This window comes from Telopea speciosissima, chromosome 5 (genome assembly GCF_018873765.1).
Source record: "Telopea speciosissima isolate NSW1024214 ecotype Mountain lineage chromosome 5, Tspe_v1, whole genome shotgun sequence".
NCBI classification, from domain to species: Eukaryota; Viridiplantae; Streptophyta; class Magnoliopsida; order Proteales; family Proteaceae; genus Telopea; species Telopea speciosissima.
The window spans coordinates 11377697-11394609 of record NC_057920.1 but is presented as its reverse complement, the minus strand read 5'-3'; the positions used below and the strand labels follow the sequence as shown (position 1 = coordinate 11394609).

Here is a 16913-nt window from a genome sequence, read left to right as displayed (position 1 = left end):
TATTCATGAGAAGTCATTGGCATTACATAAAATGATAAATAATTAGATTTGAGTTTGAAATTCCAGACATGATGAATCTAGGTCACTCCCTAAATATTCAATTTTAGGAATCAACAGCCATGATTGCAAAACAGGAAAAAATCATCAGTAGTGCCCTAATCTTGCGGTGCATGCAATGTAGGTCTGAATGCTAGACATGTGAATGATGCGACATCCAACGGTGTTGAGCTCGAGAAGAAAAAAAAAATCTGCTTTACATCGAGTTTGCACCATTGGAAGAAGTTTCTTCCATGTGTCAAGCTCTCACGCCCATACATTGGTGCGCCCCAAGATACCCGCATTATAGAGGATTTTAACCCTTCACCTAAGAGTAACGCTCAGCGATGTCGAGGAGATAGGTGCAAAGCTCAAGTGGTTTACAGAGCATAACCATGTGGTCGGAACCCGGAAAGACCTTGACCTCCGTCACCGGAGTATTACCGATCATCCACTGCTGGAAATCCTCGTCCAACGACTTATCTTCCTGGCACACAATGAATACGCGCTTAACCGACCCGTATTTCTCCATGGACACCTCTGTTTCCTTCAGCAATTCTTCACCGCCGTTGAAACTAATGGGTCTCACCAGCATCTTTGCCAGTGCCAAATCCTGTTACCAAACAAAGCAGCTTCTCTATCAAAATTCTGAAAAAAAAAAACTGTGCAAAAGCCCATGCTTCTGTTTCAAATCCAAATTGATATTATGTCGTAATAGTTACCTCCCGAGGGTAGAGCTGATAGAGCTTGGAGGCCAAGAACTCTGGCCCAAACAGGAGGGCAGTTGGTGGGTTATCGGGCCCGTCATCAAACCAATACTGGGAATCCACCATTGAAACTCTTTTGCAAAACTGCAAATAAAAAAATTGGTGGAAACTAAACCATTACGTGGGCAAAGGAAATAAAATAAGAAGAAAAAAAACATTCCATCCTCGTCTCTACCTCTATCTCTATCATCTATATTCCTACCACCACCTGTTTGAAGAAATGTTTGCCTTCGTCAGAGCATATATGATTAGCTTTTACCTCTTGATTAAGAGTGGAAACAGTGAAGTCCGGACGGGGCATTAGAGCAGAAGCGAAAACAGAGACGGTGATCTTGTGAGGGAATCTCTCCATGGCAGCTGAGATGCTAATTCCACCCATACTATGGCCCCACCAGTATCACTTTTTCGCTAGAGGAAGGGAGGCCATTACCTCCATCAATGGCTGGAAGTAGTCGGAGATGGAACGGATCTCCTCCTTTCGCTTTAGGTTGATTCCTGAAGCAGCTAGATCAGGAGCAGTGACCTTATGACCCGCCGATCTCAGCAGCGAGACAAGCTTATACCAACACCAACCTCCATGACAAGCTCCGTGCATCAACACGAAATGATGCTTCTTTTCTCCCTTGCTTTCCATATTGAATTCCAGTTTTCTTTTCTTTCTTTGGTCTCTTCAATGTAAGGGTTAAAGCTTGCCTTTTAACCCTTTTTTCCTCATCTCTTACAGAGACGAGCTATGCAAGCAAGCTTCCAGAGGAGAAAAGTCAAGAAACTTTTTTTTTCTTAAATTACGAGGGGTATACACACATTGCCAGACTAAACACCCCCCCCCCCCCCACACACACACACAGCAAGACGGCCACCTCACGTAATGTCACACTAAACCTCTGTCACAGTGATCAACTAGCTTGAGATTGAGTGATGGTTGACCCAAGGAGGTGAGGACAACACCCCTTATATTAAAAATCAAGAAACTTGAGTGGTGGATTAGTTGGCTAATTCATCGAATCATTGTTGTTTTGACAAGATGGCATGAACGAGGCCAAATCAATTGCAGTCCTTAATAATAATATAATAATAAGTCATTTTCACATTGGCCTTAGTTACCTAGACGACTTTCCTTCTCGCGTTCAAACATTCTATGAAGTCTCAACACAGAAAGTGAGTCCATGATTTTTATTTTATTTTTCGAAATCCTTTCTATGGTGGCATGAATCTCGATGAACATGACTTTTTCTTTTACACCGCCGGCTGCCTCCACCTCAGCCCTCAGTCGCTCACTTCGTCTTCTCTCACAGTCTCATCTCTGAGTTGCAGTTGAGTTCCCTTACTTCATAGCTGTTGGCCCTTTTTCCATCCCAAATATCAGCATCTCTCTCTCTCTCTCTACGGGACCTCTATCTTGGTCTATGGTGCTTTTAACTGGCCTTGAAGGTAAATTTCCTACCTGGGAACCTTAGAATGTCGATGGTTTTACTTGGATTCTGTTGGGTTTTTTTGGTTTGGATGGTCTGGTTTTTGTGTGAGCTATTGAAGTGAGTTGCAAATGTTAATGGAGTTTTGGGATTCTTGTGTCATCACTCATCAGTTCAGCCTTTAGACAACATTGTTTCTGAAATTTAAATTCTTTTTATGAGCCATTTTAAATGATTCAGTTTCCCCTTTGCATCTTTTTCCCTTTGATGTGTATGAAACAATATAATTTCTCTCATAAACCAAACCATTTGTGAATGTATTACAAATCGCATGTAAACCGGATAATAGAAACCGAATAGAAATCGCTAAAACCGCAACGCAACACACTACCTATAAAACGATTATAATTTTAGGTAATTCTTATCTGGTGCGGTTTTGATTTCTACCTTGCAAAATGTGCATCGAACTGAACCGAACCGTATAAACAAAACCGCACCGTTTGACACCCTTAGAGAACCCTAATCGGATAGGTTACAAGAGTTTGCTGAGGATATAGAGGAATATGTTTCTCACATGTGATAAAAGTCTAAATGCAATAGGAAAGGCCACTCTAGAGTTACGTGGAACCAAGTAACTCTATCGTGGTCAATAAGTGTATTCACGATAGTGGTAGAGTCCAGTGCCAGTAGATATTGATTCTGTTGTTGGATCGGTTCTTCTCCATCACTTCTCTCTTCTTCTTCCTCTCTCTTTTCTCTCATTCTGGTTTCTGGTTGATTGGGTGCTAAGCGTTGTCCAAGCAAAGAGTTGCACATGACCTCCCAGCAAACAAGTGTCCAGCTAGAGGGGATTGTGGAGGTTTGGTTTAGGAGAATAAGGGAACTAGGGAGAAATCAGAGTTGCAGGGGGTAAAGAGAGAAAAAATCGCATAAGAAGAAGAGGGGGGAGAGAAGAGTGAACACGCACACAGCTCTCAGGCTACTCAAACCATAAACTCAATTCATTCTTCAAATCTGTAAAGATGGGGAATTACATCACATATAAAGAAAAATAAAAGACTCCTAATTATTTCTTAAAACTTAGACTATCTAAATTAGAAACTCAATAAAACTCAAATTGGAAATTTCCCTATAATTCTAATAACTACCCCAAAATATAAGATAACGTATCTTTCCTAAATAAAATAAATTCTAAATATCCTACTAAACAAGAATATGGTCAAGAACCGGTTCATCTTGGTTTGGATACCCAACTGGGTCTGCTCAGTCCACGGTAGTACGTGTATCTGCATCAGGGGCGCCACATATTCAAAAAGGAAACACTCCGCAATGGTCTACCATCGTTTGGGGTCACCTCAACTCTATAAATTACCATCCCCGACACAGGTAAAGGAGCGAATTCATTTCTTACTTTCTCTACTTTGAAAATTATCTGTTGCGAGAGGTCTAACTTAGGCATTGGAATGACTCAGTTCAGACCGGTCCTCCATTGCTTAGTTTGGTTCTTCTGTGCATGTCAGTTCAACCACAGGAGAGCACAGTTCGGATCTTGCCACAACAGTGCCCATTAAAATTCGTTGATTTCATAGTGGTTGTAACGTAACTGTAGTGGGTGAATTGATTTCCTTCAACTCTCCCGGCACTTGCAGGAAAAGAAAGTTTATGCTCTAATTAACTTAGTTCTTATTGTTCCTCTAATTTGGGAGAAAGAAAATTGATGGTAGTTGTAGTTATTCATATTTACACCCTTTTACACCTTCCAAATCCCCTCGGGCTTGGACTGAATCAGTCGGGGACTGGATTGACTTGCAACAACAGCTGACACCGGCGCCGCCGGTGACGCCGGCAGTTGCATCCTTCTGTCGGGGAAGAGTAGGTGCAAGAGCAATGGATCTAAACAGCTTTTCACTGCTCTATAACTGTTATGAACTCGTACAAAATTCATTATTAAACAGAGCTTATGATGAAACCCTTGATACCAGTATGAGTTCAAATTTATTAAGTGCTAATTTATTAACTCTCCAAGCAAGCACAGCTCATATGGAAGGTCTGATGAGGCGATGGATCTCTAGTGCTTATTCAGGTAACTTTAAAGTGAGTAATTTGGATGTTTTCAACTTCAAGCTTCTTGAAATCGCTTAGTTTTCTCCTACTGAAGAACTTTCCCCAATTATATTCCTGATACTTGGAAGTCTCATCCATTTCTACCAGCTCATCCAAAGGTTTCACAATCACGTAATGTGAAGGATTGAAGAAGAACGAAATAGAGAACCTCTCCCTCTCCCTCTCCGAATTCACCACTACCCTGTGCTCTACGCTCTCGTACCTGTCGTTGCTCCAAACCTGTAGAAACCCAAATTTCCATTTAGCCACTCTATTGTTAAAATTCACAAATACACATATATATAATAGGGAGAATGTTCTCTGTATCGGTGGCGCAGGCTGTGCCCAGACACATGGGGTTATGCGCAATGACCACCCTGCCCCCCTGAGTGGCAGACCCATGTGTTTGGGCGCAGCCTGTACTGTGGCACAGAGAACATGAGCCGTATATAATATAAGGGTGTTAAGTGGTGCCGTTTCGGTTAAATGTTATGGTTTGATTCAGGTGACGATGTCAAAGGTAAAAACCAAAATCAAACCATTTATTAAATATTTTTATATAATAAAATCAAAATCGAACCTTTTATTAAACGGTTTCATAGAGCACCCAAAGACCTACCCTCATTAGAAAAATCATAATCTTATATAATATAAACATACTCTCTTATAAAAAAACCAAACAACTATTTAATATAAAGCTTCTCCATCATTTTGAATTTTAAAATTTCTATTTTATTGAATTTTGAATTCTTATTTTTAAAAAAACCATAAATATATAATTTCATCTATATGTGATTAGACCATGCCATGAGGATGCCAAAGATTTGGTAAGGTGTTATATGTTATTTATTAAATGGGTTGACATTCTCTATGAGGGAACGTGGCCCCTGTGCATGCAGGATCCAATAAAAACACGTGCATTGGCATTATGGGGAAGGACTTTTGCTTTTCATGGGAGACGGGTTAGTCATTTCGCATGGGTGATACACTCCCCCACAAAGAACTTTTCTCCTTATTTAATATATAATTCAAAACTTAATCAATTTAAATGGTTAAAATCAAAACCAAACAGTTTATTCAACGGTTCACTTTTTAAATCAAAATTAAACCATTTATTAAAACGATTTCACAATTCCGATGTAAACGACTTTGTTCAATTCTGATAAACAGTTTCAGTTTGATTTTGATACCTTTTATACACTGGAAGAGCCAAGAAGGGGGAGAGAAAATTTGTTATGTACATTTCCTGCATAATGTCCCCAACGTTGATAATGTAAGAATCAGGGATGGGCTTGACACTGACCCACTCGCCATCTGTCTTTCGCCCGACTTCAAGACCTCCTACATTGTCCTGTGCAAGGACGGTAAGGGCACCGGAATCTTTGTGTCGGCCGACGCCAAGAGCAAGTTCAGGTGAAGGGCAAGGAGGGTAATAATTGAGACGGGCAAAGCTGGTTTGGTCTTTGAAGCAACCATATAACTGTTTTGCAGGATAGCCTAAGCTCACGGACATGACTTCTAACAGCTTAAACGATAGCTTCTGCACAGCTCGGCAGTATTCTTCACACGCTTCCCTGCATTACGCATCCATTTCATCAACTAGGTATTGGCTCAATACTCTCAAGCAAGGAGAATCTAACAACAAACACAGGGACATCCGTCTTGGACTAATGGTTGGGACCACTGATTGTGGTGCTTGGGGTATGTTGGTCTCAAGTTCGAGATCCCTCCTCCCCTATCGCTTGCTTCAAGTCATGTCTTTTTTAAAATAAATGTTGGTCCTTCGTGGGTACCTCCAGGTCCCTTGTGAGTCTATTGTGCTGACCCTTTCGTGGGTTTGTCCCTAGTGACACCCCTTCGTGAGCTAGCACCTTTAAAAAAACAACACAATATTAAGCCGTTTGTGCAAAAATTCGATAGGTTATCTCAAGATTGCACACCTAAAACCCTAACAGCAGAGTGTTATTGGAAACATACTAAAACCTGATAGGGGTTTGTGAACACTTGGTGTGATGAAGGAAAACTTTCTCCTTCTGTACAAGGAATGGTTTGGGTTGATTATGTTTAAAATTATAAGCCCATTTTCGATGTGGCAATTATTGGTACTCTAACCAGATATCGGTCCCATAATTTACTCTTAAAAAAGGGATTTTCTAATGAATGCTCCCATAATTTATTTTTAAAAAATAAAAATTTTCTTATTTACATTCTTGAATATGTCAATCAATTTGTAACTAAAATGTATATGCCGACTATCTGGCATCTGGCATCTGGCTCTTCTAGACTTTAAGTTGACAAAAGTTTGGTGGGTCAAACTCTCCTTGTAAATACTCTCACTTTGTAGCCTCCAGGAGATTCTCCTAGGAACCTTTAGGGTAACAAAATTTATTTTCTTATGTCCAAAAACAAAAAATCAATTTGTAACCTTAGCCCTTTTATACTAACACATTTTTTTTCTTCCAATGGGGTGAATACTATCATTTCATAAATTGATTGATTGATTGGAAAAATGTACAGGATAAATGATAGTTTTAAATTTTTTTTTTTTTTTTTTTTGGGTGGGAGGTAAACAATGATAGCTTTTGATAATGACATAGTAATAAGCCATTTTATAATTACCCCTAACTTACAAAAATTTTCATAAAAAGACAAGGGACAATCAAAAGTTTTTTTTTGGGGGTGGGGGAGAGATAAACAATGATAGCTTTTGCTAATGACATAGTAATAAGCCATTTTATAATTATTTTTAAAAACTCTTTTTACCCCTAACTTACAAAAATTTTCATAAAAAGACAAGGGACAATCAAAAGATGTAAAATTCAGTCCCTTTTAAAAAAAAATTGTTAGCAGTAGGACAATACCCATGCAACGTCCAACAAGGGGATACCAGGACCCAGAGGGGCCACACTTCTTGGAAAGCAATTAAACAAGTACGTAGTAATAATGAGACTAAGATGTTGTCAAGAGGACTTGGTCCACTAACCATGTCCCTTAACACTCTCCTAAGGGAGCAATGCCAAACCACCAGACAAACCACCAGACGAAGGCTTGGATTCACCGTCATGCCTGTTTCATAGACCGTTCCTTCAAGCATACTACTCCCATAATCACAAGGGTCAATGATTTGGTATAGGCTGGCTATTGGATAAGTTGGGATTTCTTTGATCCACCATCTATTAAGTTATGAGGTACCCGACCATATAGCCCACCATGTATAAGTTTCTTACTTCGATTTTTCAATAGTTCTTGCCATGTCTCATGACTCATCTACTTTGAGACTTCAAACATATTTTAAATCTTTATAGTAACAAATGACCATATAGATTAGATTGGTTTATAAGTAGTCCTACCAAAAAAAAATTGGTTTAAAAGTTTACCCATAAACAGATGACGATGTAAATAATTTTCAGACACACCCATGCATACTGCCATATGCAATAATGAATAGAATGACATAGGGAGTTTCAATTAAATTCAAGTTTAACTGGGGAGAGAAATTAAATACGACAGATTTTATGAGATGAGGTACAAGAGAAAGAGGCAGTGGATAGAAAGTTGTGTTTAGATGAGATGGACATTTGACAATTATGAAATAAGAGACTTGGTGAACGGATGACGATAAATATTAAGATGTGAGCGAGAGAGGATCAGTTTCGCGCAATAAGCCTCTGTGGTGTGGCAGTGAAAGTTGTAACCAAGATTTTAGCTTCAAGATTGAACGAGGCTTTGCCCGCATAATCTCTCCAATGCAGTCAGCTTTCATTCTGGATAGGATTATCTCTAATAACATCTTTATGGCACATGAGACCTTCCACTATATAAAGAAGAGGAAAAATGAAAGAAAAAGTTTTATGGCTCTCAAGTTTGATATGAAGCATGCATATGATCGAGTATAATGAAGCTATATGGAGAGGATGTTATTACAGTTGGGTTTTTCATCGGAATTTCATCAGTATTTCATTTTTTATCAATGGAGGTGATCTGGGTTTTTTTACTCCATCTAGGGGCATCCGTCAAAGGGATCCTCTATCTGTGACTCTTTTTTTTCTCAATTTATGCACAAAGTCTCAGTAGCATTCTAAATCTAGAGACACTCATATTATTCATCTTCTTTTCGCCAATGATTGTCTAATGTTTCCTAAAGTTAATCTCACGGAGGTTTGTGATTTAAAGGAATGCCTTGGCGACTGCGGAGCTAGTGGGCATGCAATTAATCTCAAGAAATCACTAGTGTCTTTTATCTCAAATACACAGTCTCAGTTTAAGAGGTGGTTTTCAAGGATTTTAAAAATTCCTTATAATGATGGCCCTTGGAAATACCTAGGCCTGCCTGCAGATTTTGGAGTCTTAAAAATAGACTTGTTTCGTGAGCTTAATGATCAGACAAGCAATCGTCTCTATGGGTGGACTCAACAATACCTCTCCTAAGCAAGTAAGGAATTGTTATTGAAATCTGTTATCTTCTCAATGCCAAACTTTACTTATGCTCATTTCAAACTTCTAGTGTCTTACTATAATAGTATCCGTAAGAAATTGTTGCTTTCTTTTGGGGAGATAAAGGATAATTCCAACAAAATTCATTGGATTTCTTAAAAATGGACGCGTAATTCTAATGACTAAGGTGACCTTGGTTTTCTGGAACCCTGTCTTTAAAATAGGGGAATGCTAGCTAAAGTGACATGAAGATTTTTTCATGAACCTAATTCGGCTTGGTCGCGCTTCATGAAGCAGTTTTATTTTCCTAGGGGAGATTTCTTAACAGCAGGGATGGCGAACCAGGCGTCATGGGCTTTGCATTCAACAAAAGAAGGCAACAGAGGCTTCATCTTCGTGGCTCAGTGCCTAGAGAAGCACCCCAGTTTCAGTATGGAGAAAATATGGCATTGTCACGCTATGATATTAAAAAAAATTGTGAGAACTTGCTCAGAGGACCTTGCTACAAGGAGTGATTTAGTGCAACAGAAAGCACACATTGATGGTGGTTGCCCAAGGTGTGGGGAAGGTATAGAAGATCCAGTCCATATTTTGCTAAAATTCCCTATGGGGAGTTCATGTCTGACAATGGTCGGTACCAGCAAATTTCAATAGCATTTTGGTAGGGGAGTCTGTTGGATGCTTTGACGGATACAAGGAGTTTTTGATAGTAGAAATTGATTGTCAGGAGCTATGCATTTTCCTAAATCATACATCTACCAATATCCTAGTGGTAGATTCAATCTATAGTAGAGGATATTGTTCATTTAACCTCTTACTTCAGTGAATGTAGGTTCGAGAAAATTCCTAGGGAGATTGACACAGTAGCTGATTCCCTAGCCAAGAAAACTTTGTCGATAACGTGTACAACAGAATAGCCTATTTCCACTCCATGGTTGTTGGAGGCTTGTAACTCATGGAGGCTAGTAACTCTGAGAATACGGAGCAAATTAGCATAAGACAATTTTCAATATCTCCACTATGATATACCTAAATTTGTTGATACTCCTTAGGAAAAAATTATGCTGCGGTACCTAAATTTTGAAATTTAAACAATATTTCTTCGATGCTTCAAATTAAATTTTCATGCACACTTGGATCTTGGCCTGACGGTTTGGCAATTATCACTTAAGAGGTTGTCTGAAGGTTGGTCAATGGATCAACTCCTCTAAATACGCACCGGTGTTTGGCATATGCACCATTTTATTAGTAATAGTATAGTTTGCTGCTTTCCAAGATGTGTGGTCCCTATTGATCTCTGTTGGTCCCCTTCGTGGGCCTTTGTGTTAACCCCTCTATGGCCGCCGGGCCCCTAAACTTGGAGTCCAGATCCTCTACTTCCGCCTGCCCCTACTTCCATGTGCGCCCTACACACAATGGGATGCGCAAAGATCGCCTTACCCGTGCCCGAGCACCTTGCCCGAACAGGGGCAAGGCGATCTTTACGAGCCTCGTTGTGTGGAGGGTCACATGGAAGTTGGGGCAGGCGGAAGTAGAGGATGTCGTGTAAAAAAATTTTAATTTCCACATCATCCCTCTTAGATAGGGGTTATTTTTACTACATCACAACCTATTTTGCCAGATATAAATATAGAATACAATAGGAACATTTATTTCCTAATAAGAAAAGTTTTTAGTTTATGAAGGAGGAAAAAATAATAATAATAATTGGTAACCAATCCAATCTATATTGAAATTAAAAATCCCAAAAAAGGTGTGGCAAGCAAAGCGCCAGTTCCTTTTAATATGCAGTTTATAGATTACAAATATGTGTACATAAAATTAGATGTTTTAGTTCTCAAACTTTATGTAACAAATCTTCCCCCCTTTTCTTAATAAATACATTGGATATACTTTATTCGAACAAACAGCCCAAATTCAACACAAACAACATAAATAGCTAATGTTAGAATGAATGAGGGTGTCAAATATGGATCCAAACCGACGAAAAAACCGAAAAATGTACCAACCGTTACCTTTAGCATTCCGGTTTCAATTTAAAGGGATACGAATAATACTGTTATAACAGTCGGTCAGGGCCAAGACCAAAAAACCGAGGGTGGCCGAATAAGCCAACTGCTTGAACCAAAACCAACAAGAAAACTCAAAAAAACAGATTTAAAACCAGAAAAATTTGAATCCAATGATAAATTTTGGAGGTTTTTTTTCAATAATATTTACTGATTGTGTTATTTCTATTCTGTCCTCATCCCAAATAACCAAAATACATATAAAATATGGAAAAACCGATAAGGAACCAAAAACCTATTGCATTGGGCTCCTCTTTAGCACGATAGGGAGTGTAGTGCACATCCAACGGCCCACAGTGTTTGGGCACACAGCCCAACACCCCGTCTGTGTGTTGGGCTACGTGTCCAAATACTGTGGACCGTCGTATGGTGCGCTACACTCCCTATCGCGCTACAGAGGACCCAAATCCAAACCTATTCTGTCATCATCCCAAATATCCTATTCTTGTTGGTGTCATAATAGTTTGTAACATGTCCAATATGGATTTCAGGTTGAGCCCACACCTATTTGGAAACCAATATACCATAATCGATAAGGAATCGGACTCAACCAGATACCAACAGATTGACACTCCTAAGTCTAAGAATTGATGGAGCTCGATCAAGTGAGAAAAGTCATAATCAACTAAACTTAAGAGTCAAAAAGACACACCTCAAGCTAAAAACAATTCTCTCTAATGTTGGAAATTGAAAAGTAGATCATTATTAATTAGCTTAACAGCTTTATTTATGGCATGTCATGTAGTGACTAAGCCCTCTCGTTGACAACAGCTGATGATAATGTTGTTTGCGACCCATGGACTAAATTGGTGAATGGAGATATTTATTCTGTCTCGCGGAGGAGTGATGTGACAATTCTGACAATTGGATATCTAGGAAATGGTCTACATAGGCCATGTATGAAATTTCAGTCTTAAATTCAATCATTTACTCTCCCATATGCTCTCGTGTATGTCGATGTTCTTTTCATATTCCAATGCACTCATTAGCACTTTCGAATTTTTTTTGTTTTGCTTAATTTTGCCATATAGCCAACTCCAACTGTGCTGAAACTTGACATGTTAGTAAAGGACCTTAGGATCTAATTACCCATAAAATTTCAAGTCCACATGATCTGCCACATAGCAGATCTAGGCACCCACCCACCATTTTTACCGATGGATTGCACCAAATGAATTGCATCTATGTCCACCCATTCTACCATGCGGCAATTCAAATTATGTTGAATTTTGTAGACATATTGACCCCAAAGTCTCCTACTCACATGTCAAGTTTCAGTCCAATTAGAGTTGGCCATGTGGTAAAATAAGCCATTAAAAAAATTCACAAGTATAAAAAATGTGCACAAAACTAATTAAGATAGAATGCATTGACATACATGAGAGGTAATTGGCATTACATAAAAGGATAAATAATTAAATTTGAAGTTGAAATTTTAGACATGGTCAATCTAGGCCATTCCCTAAATATTCAACTGTAGGAATCAACATTCCGGATTGACAATTCATTTGTCATCAATAATTTTTTGAAGAATGTTTTTTAACAAGAAGATAGAGAGAGAATCTCTTCATCCATATGTGACCCTTTGATTGGAAGCTTCGATAGGTGAGTTTCATCACTATCTCCTGCCTAATGTCAAAAGACACCCTTCCTCAATTTCAATCTAATTAAGCTCTTTTTTTAACTAAATATATATCTATTCAAAGGTAGATGGAGAACCCATGGATATAGATCTACAAAGCTCATTCAATCACGGAGTGGAATTTGGCCAAACTGTCATACACGTAATAAACATAACCTTCTTAGTTAAATAATCCACTACAACAATAAATTCCCTAGAAACATGAGTGAAACAACATTCGATAAAATAAGAGGCTAGATGTATGATATCCTAGATGATTAGTTGACTTAGATGGAGGCACTACTCTCTTTGCCTTTGGAACCTAAAGGAAAGAGATGAGATCTTTGCAATCGGACTCGATCGGTATGAGGATTCCAAGAGGTCATTTCGGATGGCCATAGCCTTACCGATCAGGATACTTCCAAACTTTTGAATCTTAGATTTAGTCAACAGAGGATTCCCCTGAGAATCCCGAATAATCACACCAAGGTAAGGACAGATATTATGGCCAAGGTTTTAAAAAACAGAATATTCTGATTCGATTCCTGATCAGAATCTGACTGAATCGTCCGATCCAACTGATTTAGGTCATTTTGTGCTGCAAATGGATCGGCAGTGGAATCGGGAATCGGCATTGGAATTGCTCCAATTCAACCATTTTTATAAAGAAAATATTTAAGAATTGGCCAATACCGACGAATCAGCAGAACCATATCGAGGCAGACAGAATCTAGATCGATGATCGCCGATTCCGATCCGGATTGGACGATTCACCATGTCTTGAAGCCATGATTATGGCTTTAAATTGGAAAACTCTGTTCCAATCTTTCTTCCTGGATAGCAAATTCTTGACTAAGGGAAAGAAATACCTTAAATCAGGAGGATAATCAGGCCACTGATTGTTCATCTTCCTCAGGCGCTGATCATCAGGTTCATCAGAAAGCGGAATCACCATAGGATCATCGACGGTGAAATCGAAAACCTCCTTCCAATCCCTCACATTCTTGGTATGTTCAGAGTCGTAGTAACCCAGGTGGATTTACCTCATCTCTCCTCACCCTGCTCTTCTCTTCCAGAGACAGATCGAAGAACACTTTCACCGCCGTCTCAACCTCTGCCGCACATCCAACGGCACGCCATGATTGATCACCTGGAAGAACCCCCAATCCTTACATGCATTCCCTATTTCATCCACCAGACCGGAAATAGCCAACAGGTCATCGGTGGGTCCTTGCAGAGAGTGAGAGTTTAAGATGGAGAGATCGATTAGTGGAATCCCTCCAGCCTCGACCACGGTGAGCTTTGGCCTCTGCTCGGTGGCTTGGATGAAATCTGGATCAATCTCACCCATTTCTCTACTCAGTTCTCCACTTTTTCTTTTACAGATCTAGAGGTGGTTCTGGCTTTTTATTAGGACATTGCATTGAATCTGGACAAGATTCTCTATTTCTCTCCCTCGTTTGGAGACTTCTGGACAGGTTGCGCTATGGTGCTTTTCTGCGTGGACATGGTTGTCGTTTTCAGAAGATACCTCAACAAAGTTCACGCTCCACCTTTCAAGTACGTTTCAGAATTGGAATCGAATTGGTTTCTGATTCGTTTCTGATTCCAATCGGAATAGACACAAATCGATTCAACTCCTCCAGAGTCTCTTCAACCATCTAGAACCCTTCTGTCCCGGGCTCTTGTTTAGGGTTTAAAAAAGCAGCATCCGGATCGAATCAAAATCGATCCCGACCAGGTATAGACTAGAATCGGCCAAAATGTACCTTAACCCTAGAAATTTTGGATCAAGAATCGATTTTAATCTGATTGGTTGATTTGGCCCCAATTCTTAAAAATATGGGTGGAAAATTGAATTTTTATCACCTCCAATTAGTTGTCCGTTCCAATTCTTCACATAAGAGGAAATGACCATCCTATTGTACCTTGGGCAGGGTATAGGGTGGTTATTTCCACTCTTATATGAGGAATTGGAGGTGACATTCGTGGAAAACCCACGATTCCCAAGTTCAATAAACTCTTTAAAGGTCAGATACTATGGCCAAGGTTTTTAGAAGTAGAATATTTTGAGGATTCCTTTGTATTTTTTGATAGGCTTTTGCTTTCCTACCTTTCAAATCACGAGACAAGGGCACCCATTATATTTTGCATTTTGTGGCACATCTGGGTCATCTTTCCTTTGTTGTTTTTGGTAGGCTTTCGTTTTCCTACTTTTCAATTCTACTTTTCAATTCTACAGGACAGACCACCCATTATATTTAACATTTTGTGGCACATCTGGGTCAGTTATATTCCTTTTAACATTACGGGTAGGCCTCTAAATGGATCGGATTCTGTTTGGATACGGATCGGATGTATTTGGATTCAAATATTTCTTGGTCGAATACGGATATCTCTAAATGGATTCAGATGGATTCAGATTTGGATCGAATTCGGATTTGCAACCATCCGTTTACACCTCTGCTAACCCGAACCTTCCTCCCCCTAGTGGATACAATTCACTCTCAATCCATAGTTTTAGATCATGATTCTCTTCTCCTCATATTCTAGAACCTGTTGAATCTTCAAAAACCCTCAAGATTATTATTTACTTAATTTTTTATAATTAAGTATTCAGATTTGGATTTTTATCAGAGTATTCGGATTTTTTTCCGAATATCTCTAATCGAATACGGATGCCCCTAAACGGATACAAATGCAGATCGAATTCAAATTTTCGATTATCCATTTACAGCCCTAATTCACAGATGAATTCTGTGGCCTGGACTCCATCAAAGTTCTATCCTCTCAAGTCCAGTGTAGTGCACCACACAAGCAGAGTGATGGATTTTTATCCTCTAAAATATTATACAATGCCCGATACAGTGGGCAGTGCAATGCATTTGTATCAATGCCATATCAATATTTAATTTCGAGAACAGATCATCTCCACGCACCAGTTCATAGGTGAACGTACATCGTATATGCCGATACAACAGATGGGAGAAGGTACATTGTAGGAACAGAAATAATATTATAATATCATACACACAACAAAGTATTTGTATACTGTATTGGATTACATGATTATCCCAACTTGGTCTTATTTTAATTCACATCAGATGGTTTGATGGATCTCCTAATCATTCAGATATCTTGAAGTGAGAAATCTGGAGGTTTTCCACACCAAGCTTCTTGAAATTGCTAAGCTTCCTTGTAGTGAAGAACTTTCCCCAGTTATATTCCTTATACTTGGCTGGTTGTTTCTCCTTATCCACCAATTCCTCCAAAGGCTTTACCATCACATAATGTGAAGGGTTGAAGAAGAATGGGATGGAGAACCTCTCCCTCTCCGAATTCACCACTACCCTATGCTCCACGCTCTCATATCTGTCGTTGCTCCAGACCTGTTATTGAAGGGTGTAAAATTCCAGTTCCCATTACACGTTTCCAGAGAAGGGCCCAATTAAAAGAGGGAAAGATGATGATTTGTCATCTATGTTACCTGAATAATGTCTCCGACATTGATGATGTAAGAATCAGGTATGGGCTTCACCCTGATCCACTCGCCATCCGTCTTGCGCTTCACTTCCAGACCCCCTACATCGTCTTGTGTAAGGACGGTCAGAGCACCCCCATCCTTGTGCCGGCCAACGCCGAGAGCGAGATGAGGTGAAGGGCAAGGTGGGTAGTGATTGAGACGGATAAAACTGGTATGGTCTTTGAAGAAGTCATTAAACCGTTTTGGAGGCAACCCTAAGCTCAATGAGATAAGTTCCAATAGTTTAAACGCTAGCTTCTCAACTGCTCGACAATATTCCTCAAAGACGTCCCTGCATTATACACCCATTTCAATTTTCAATTTATTAGTGTTGGCTCAATCTCGCGAGCAAGAACAAAACTATATAATCAATTAAAATTAAAATTAAAATTAAAATTACCTTAAATCAGGAGGATAATTAGGCCACTGGTTGTTCATCTCTCGCACTCGCTGATCGTCGGGCTCAGGTGAAAGGGGAATCACAGTAGGATCAAGAACAGTGAAGTCGAAGACCTCCTTCCAATCCCTCACATTCTTGGTGTGTTCTGTATCGTAATAACCCAATGGATTCACCTCGTCTCTCCTAACCTTACGCTTCTCTTCCAGAGGCAAATCGAAGAACACCTTTGCCACTTTCTCTACCCTCTTTCGCACATCGGAAGACACACCATGGTTGATCACTTGGAAGAACCCCCAATCCTTACATGCACCCCCTATCTGCTCCACCACACCAGATATGGCCTGTGAATGGTCTTTGAAGTAATCCTCCAAAGATTGAGAGCTTATGAGGGAGAGATCGATCAGTGGAATCCCTCCGGCTTCCAACCCGGTGATGACCTTAGGCCGGTGCTCGATAGCTTGGACAAAAGCTGGATCAACTTCACCCATCTCTCTTAACTTAATATGTTCTTCGCTGGAAGCTCTGAAATGGGTTTATCTTTCCTCCAT

General features: G+C 39.6%; 1 protein-coding gene and 1 pseudogene across 1 annotated transcript; both read right to left on the bottom strand.

Moving 5' to 3' along the window:
• Positions 1–4244: 4244 nt before the first annotated feature.
• LOC122662060 lies at positions 4245–13869 on the bottom strand (annotated as a pseudogene).
• Positions 13870–15533: 1664 nt separating this feature from the next.
• On the bottom strand, positions 15534–16913 carry LOC122662059 (protein DMR6-LIKE OXYGENASE 2-like). The gene is made up of 3 exons (XM_043857617.1): positions 16366–16913; positions 15930–16257; positions 15534–15831 (listed from the first exon to the last, which is right to left on the bottom strand). Exons 1-3 carry the CDS (start codon positions 16851–16853, stop codon positions 15568–15570), a joined length of 1080 nt encoding a protein of 359 aa, XP_043713552.1. The 5' UTR covers positions 16854–16913; the 3' UTR covers positions 15534–15567.

Bases quoted from the DNA above. Each gene is read 5' to 3' on its own strand.
- LOC122662059 (XM_043857617.1), bottom strand. From the start codon at position 16,853: ATGGGTGAAGTTGATCCAGCTTTTGTCCAAGCTATCGAGCACCGGCCT. The intron at 16,258-16,365 runs GTAATTTTAATT...TGTATAATGCAG, and splicing joins AATTATCCTCCTGATTTAAG to GGACGTCTTTGAGGAATATT. The intron at 15,832-15,929 runs GTAACATAGATG...CTTCAATAACAG, and splicing joins ATGTCGGAGACATTATTCAG to GTCTGGAGCAACGACAGATA.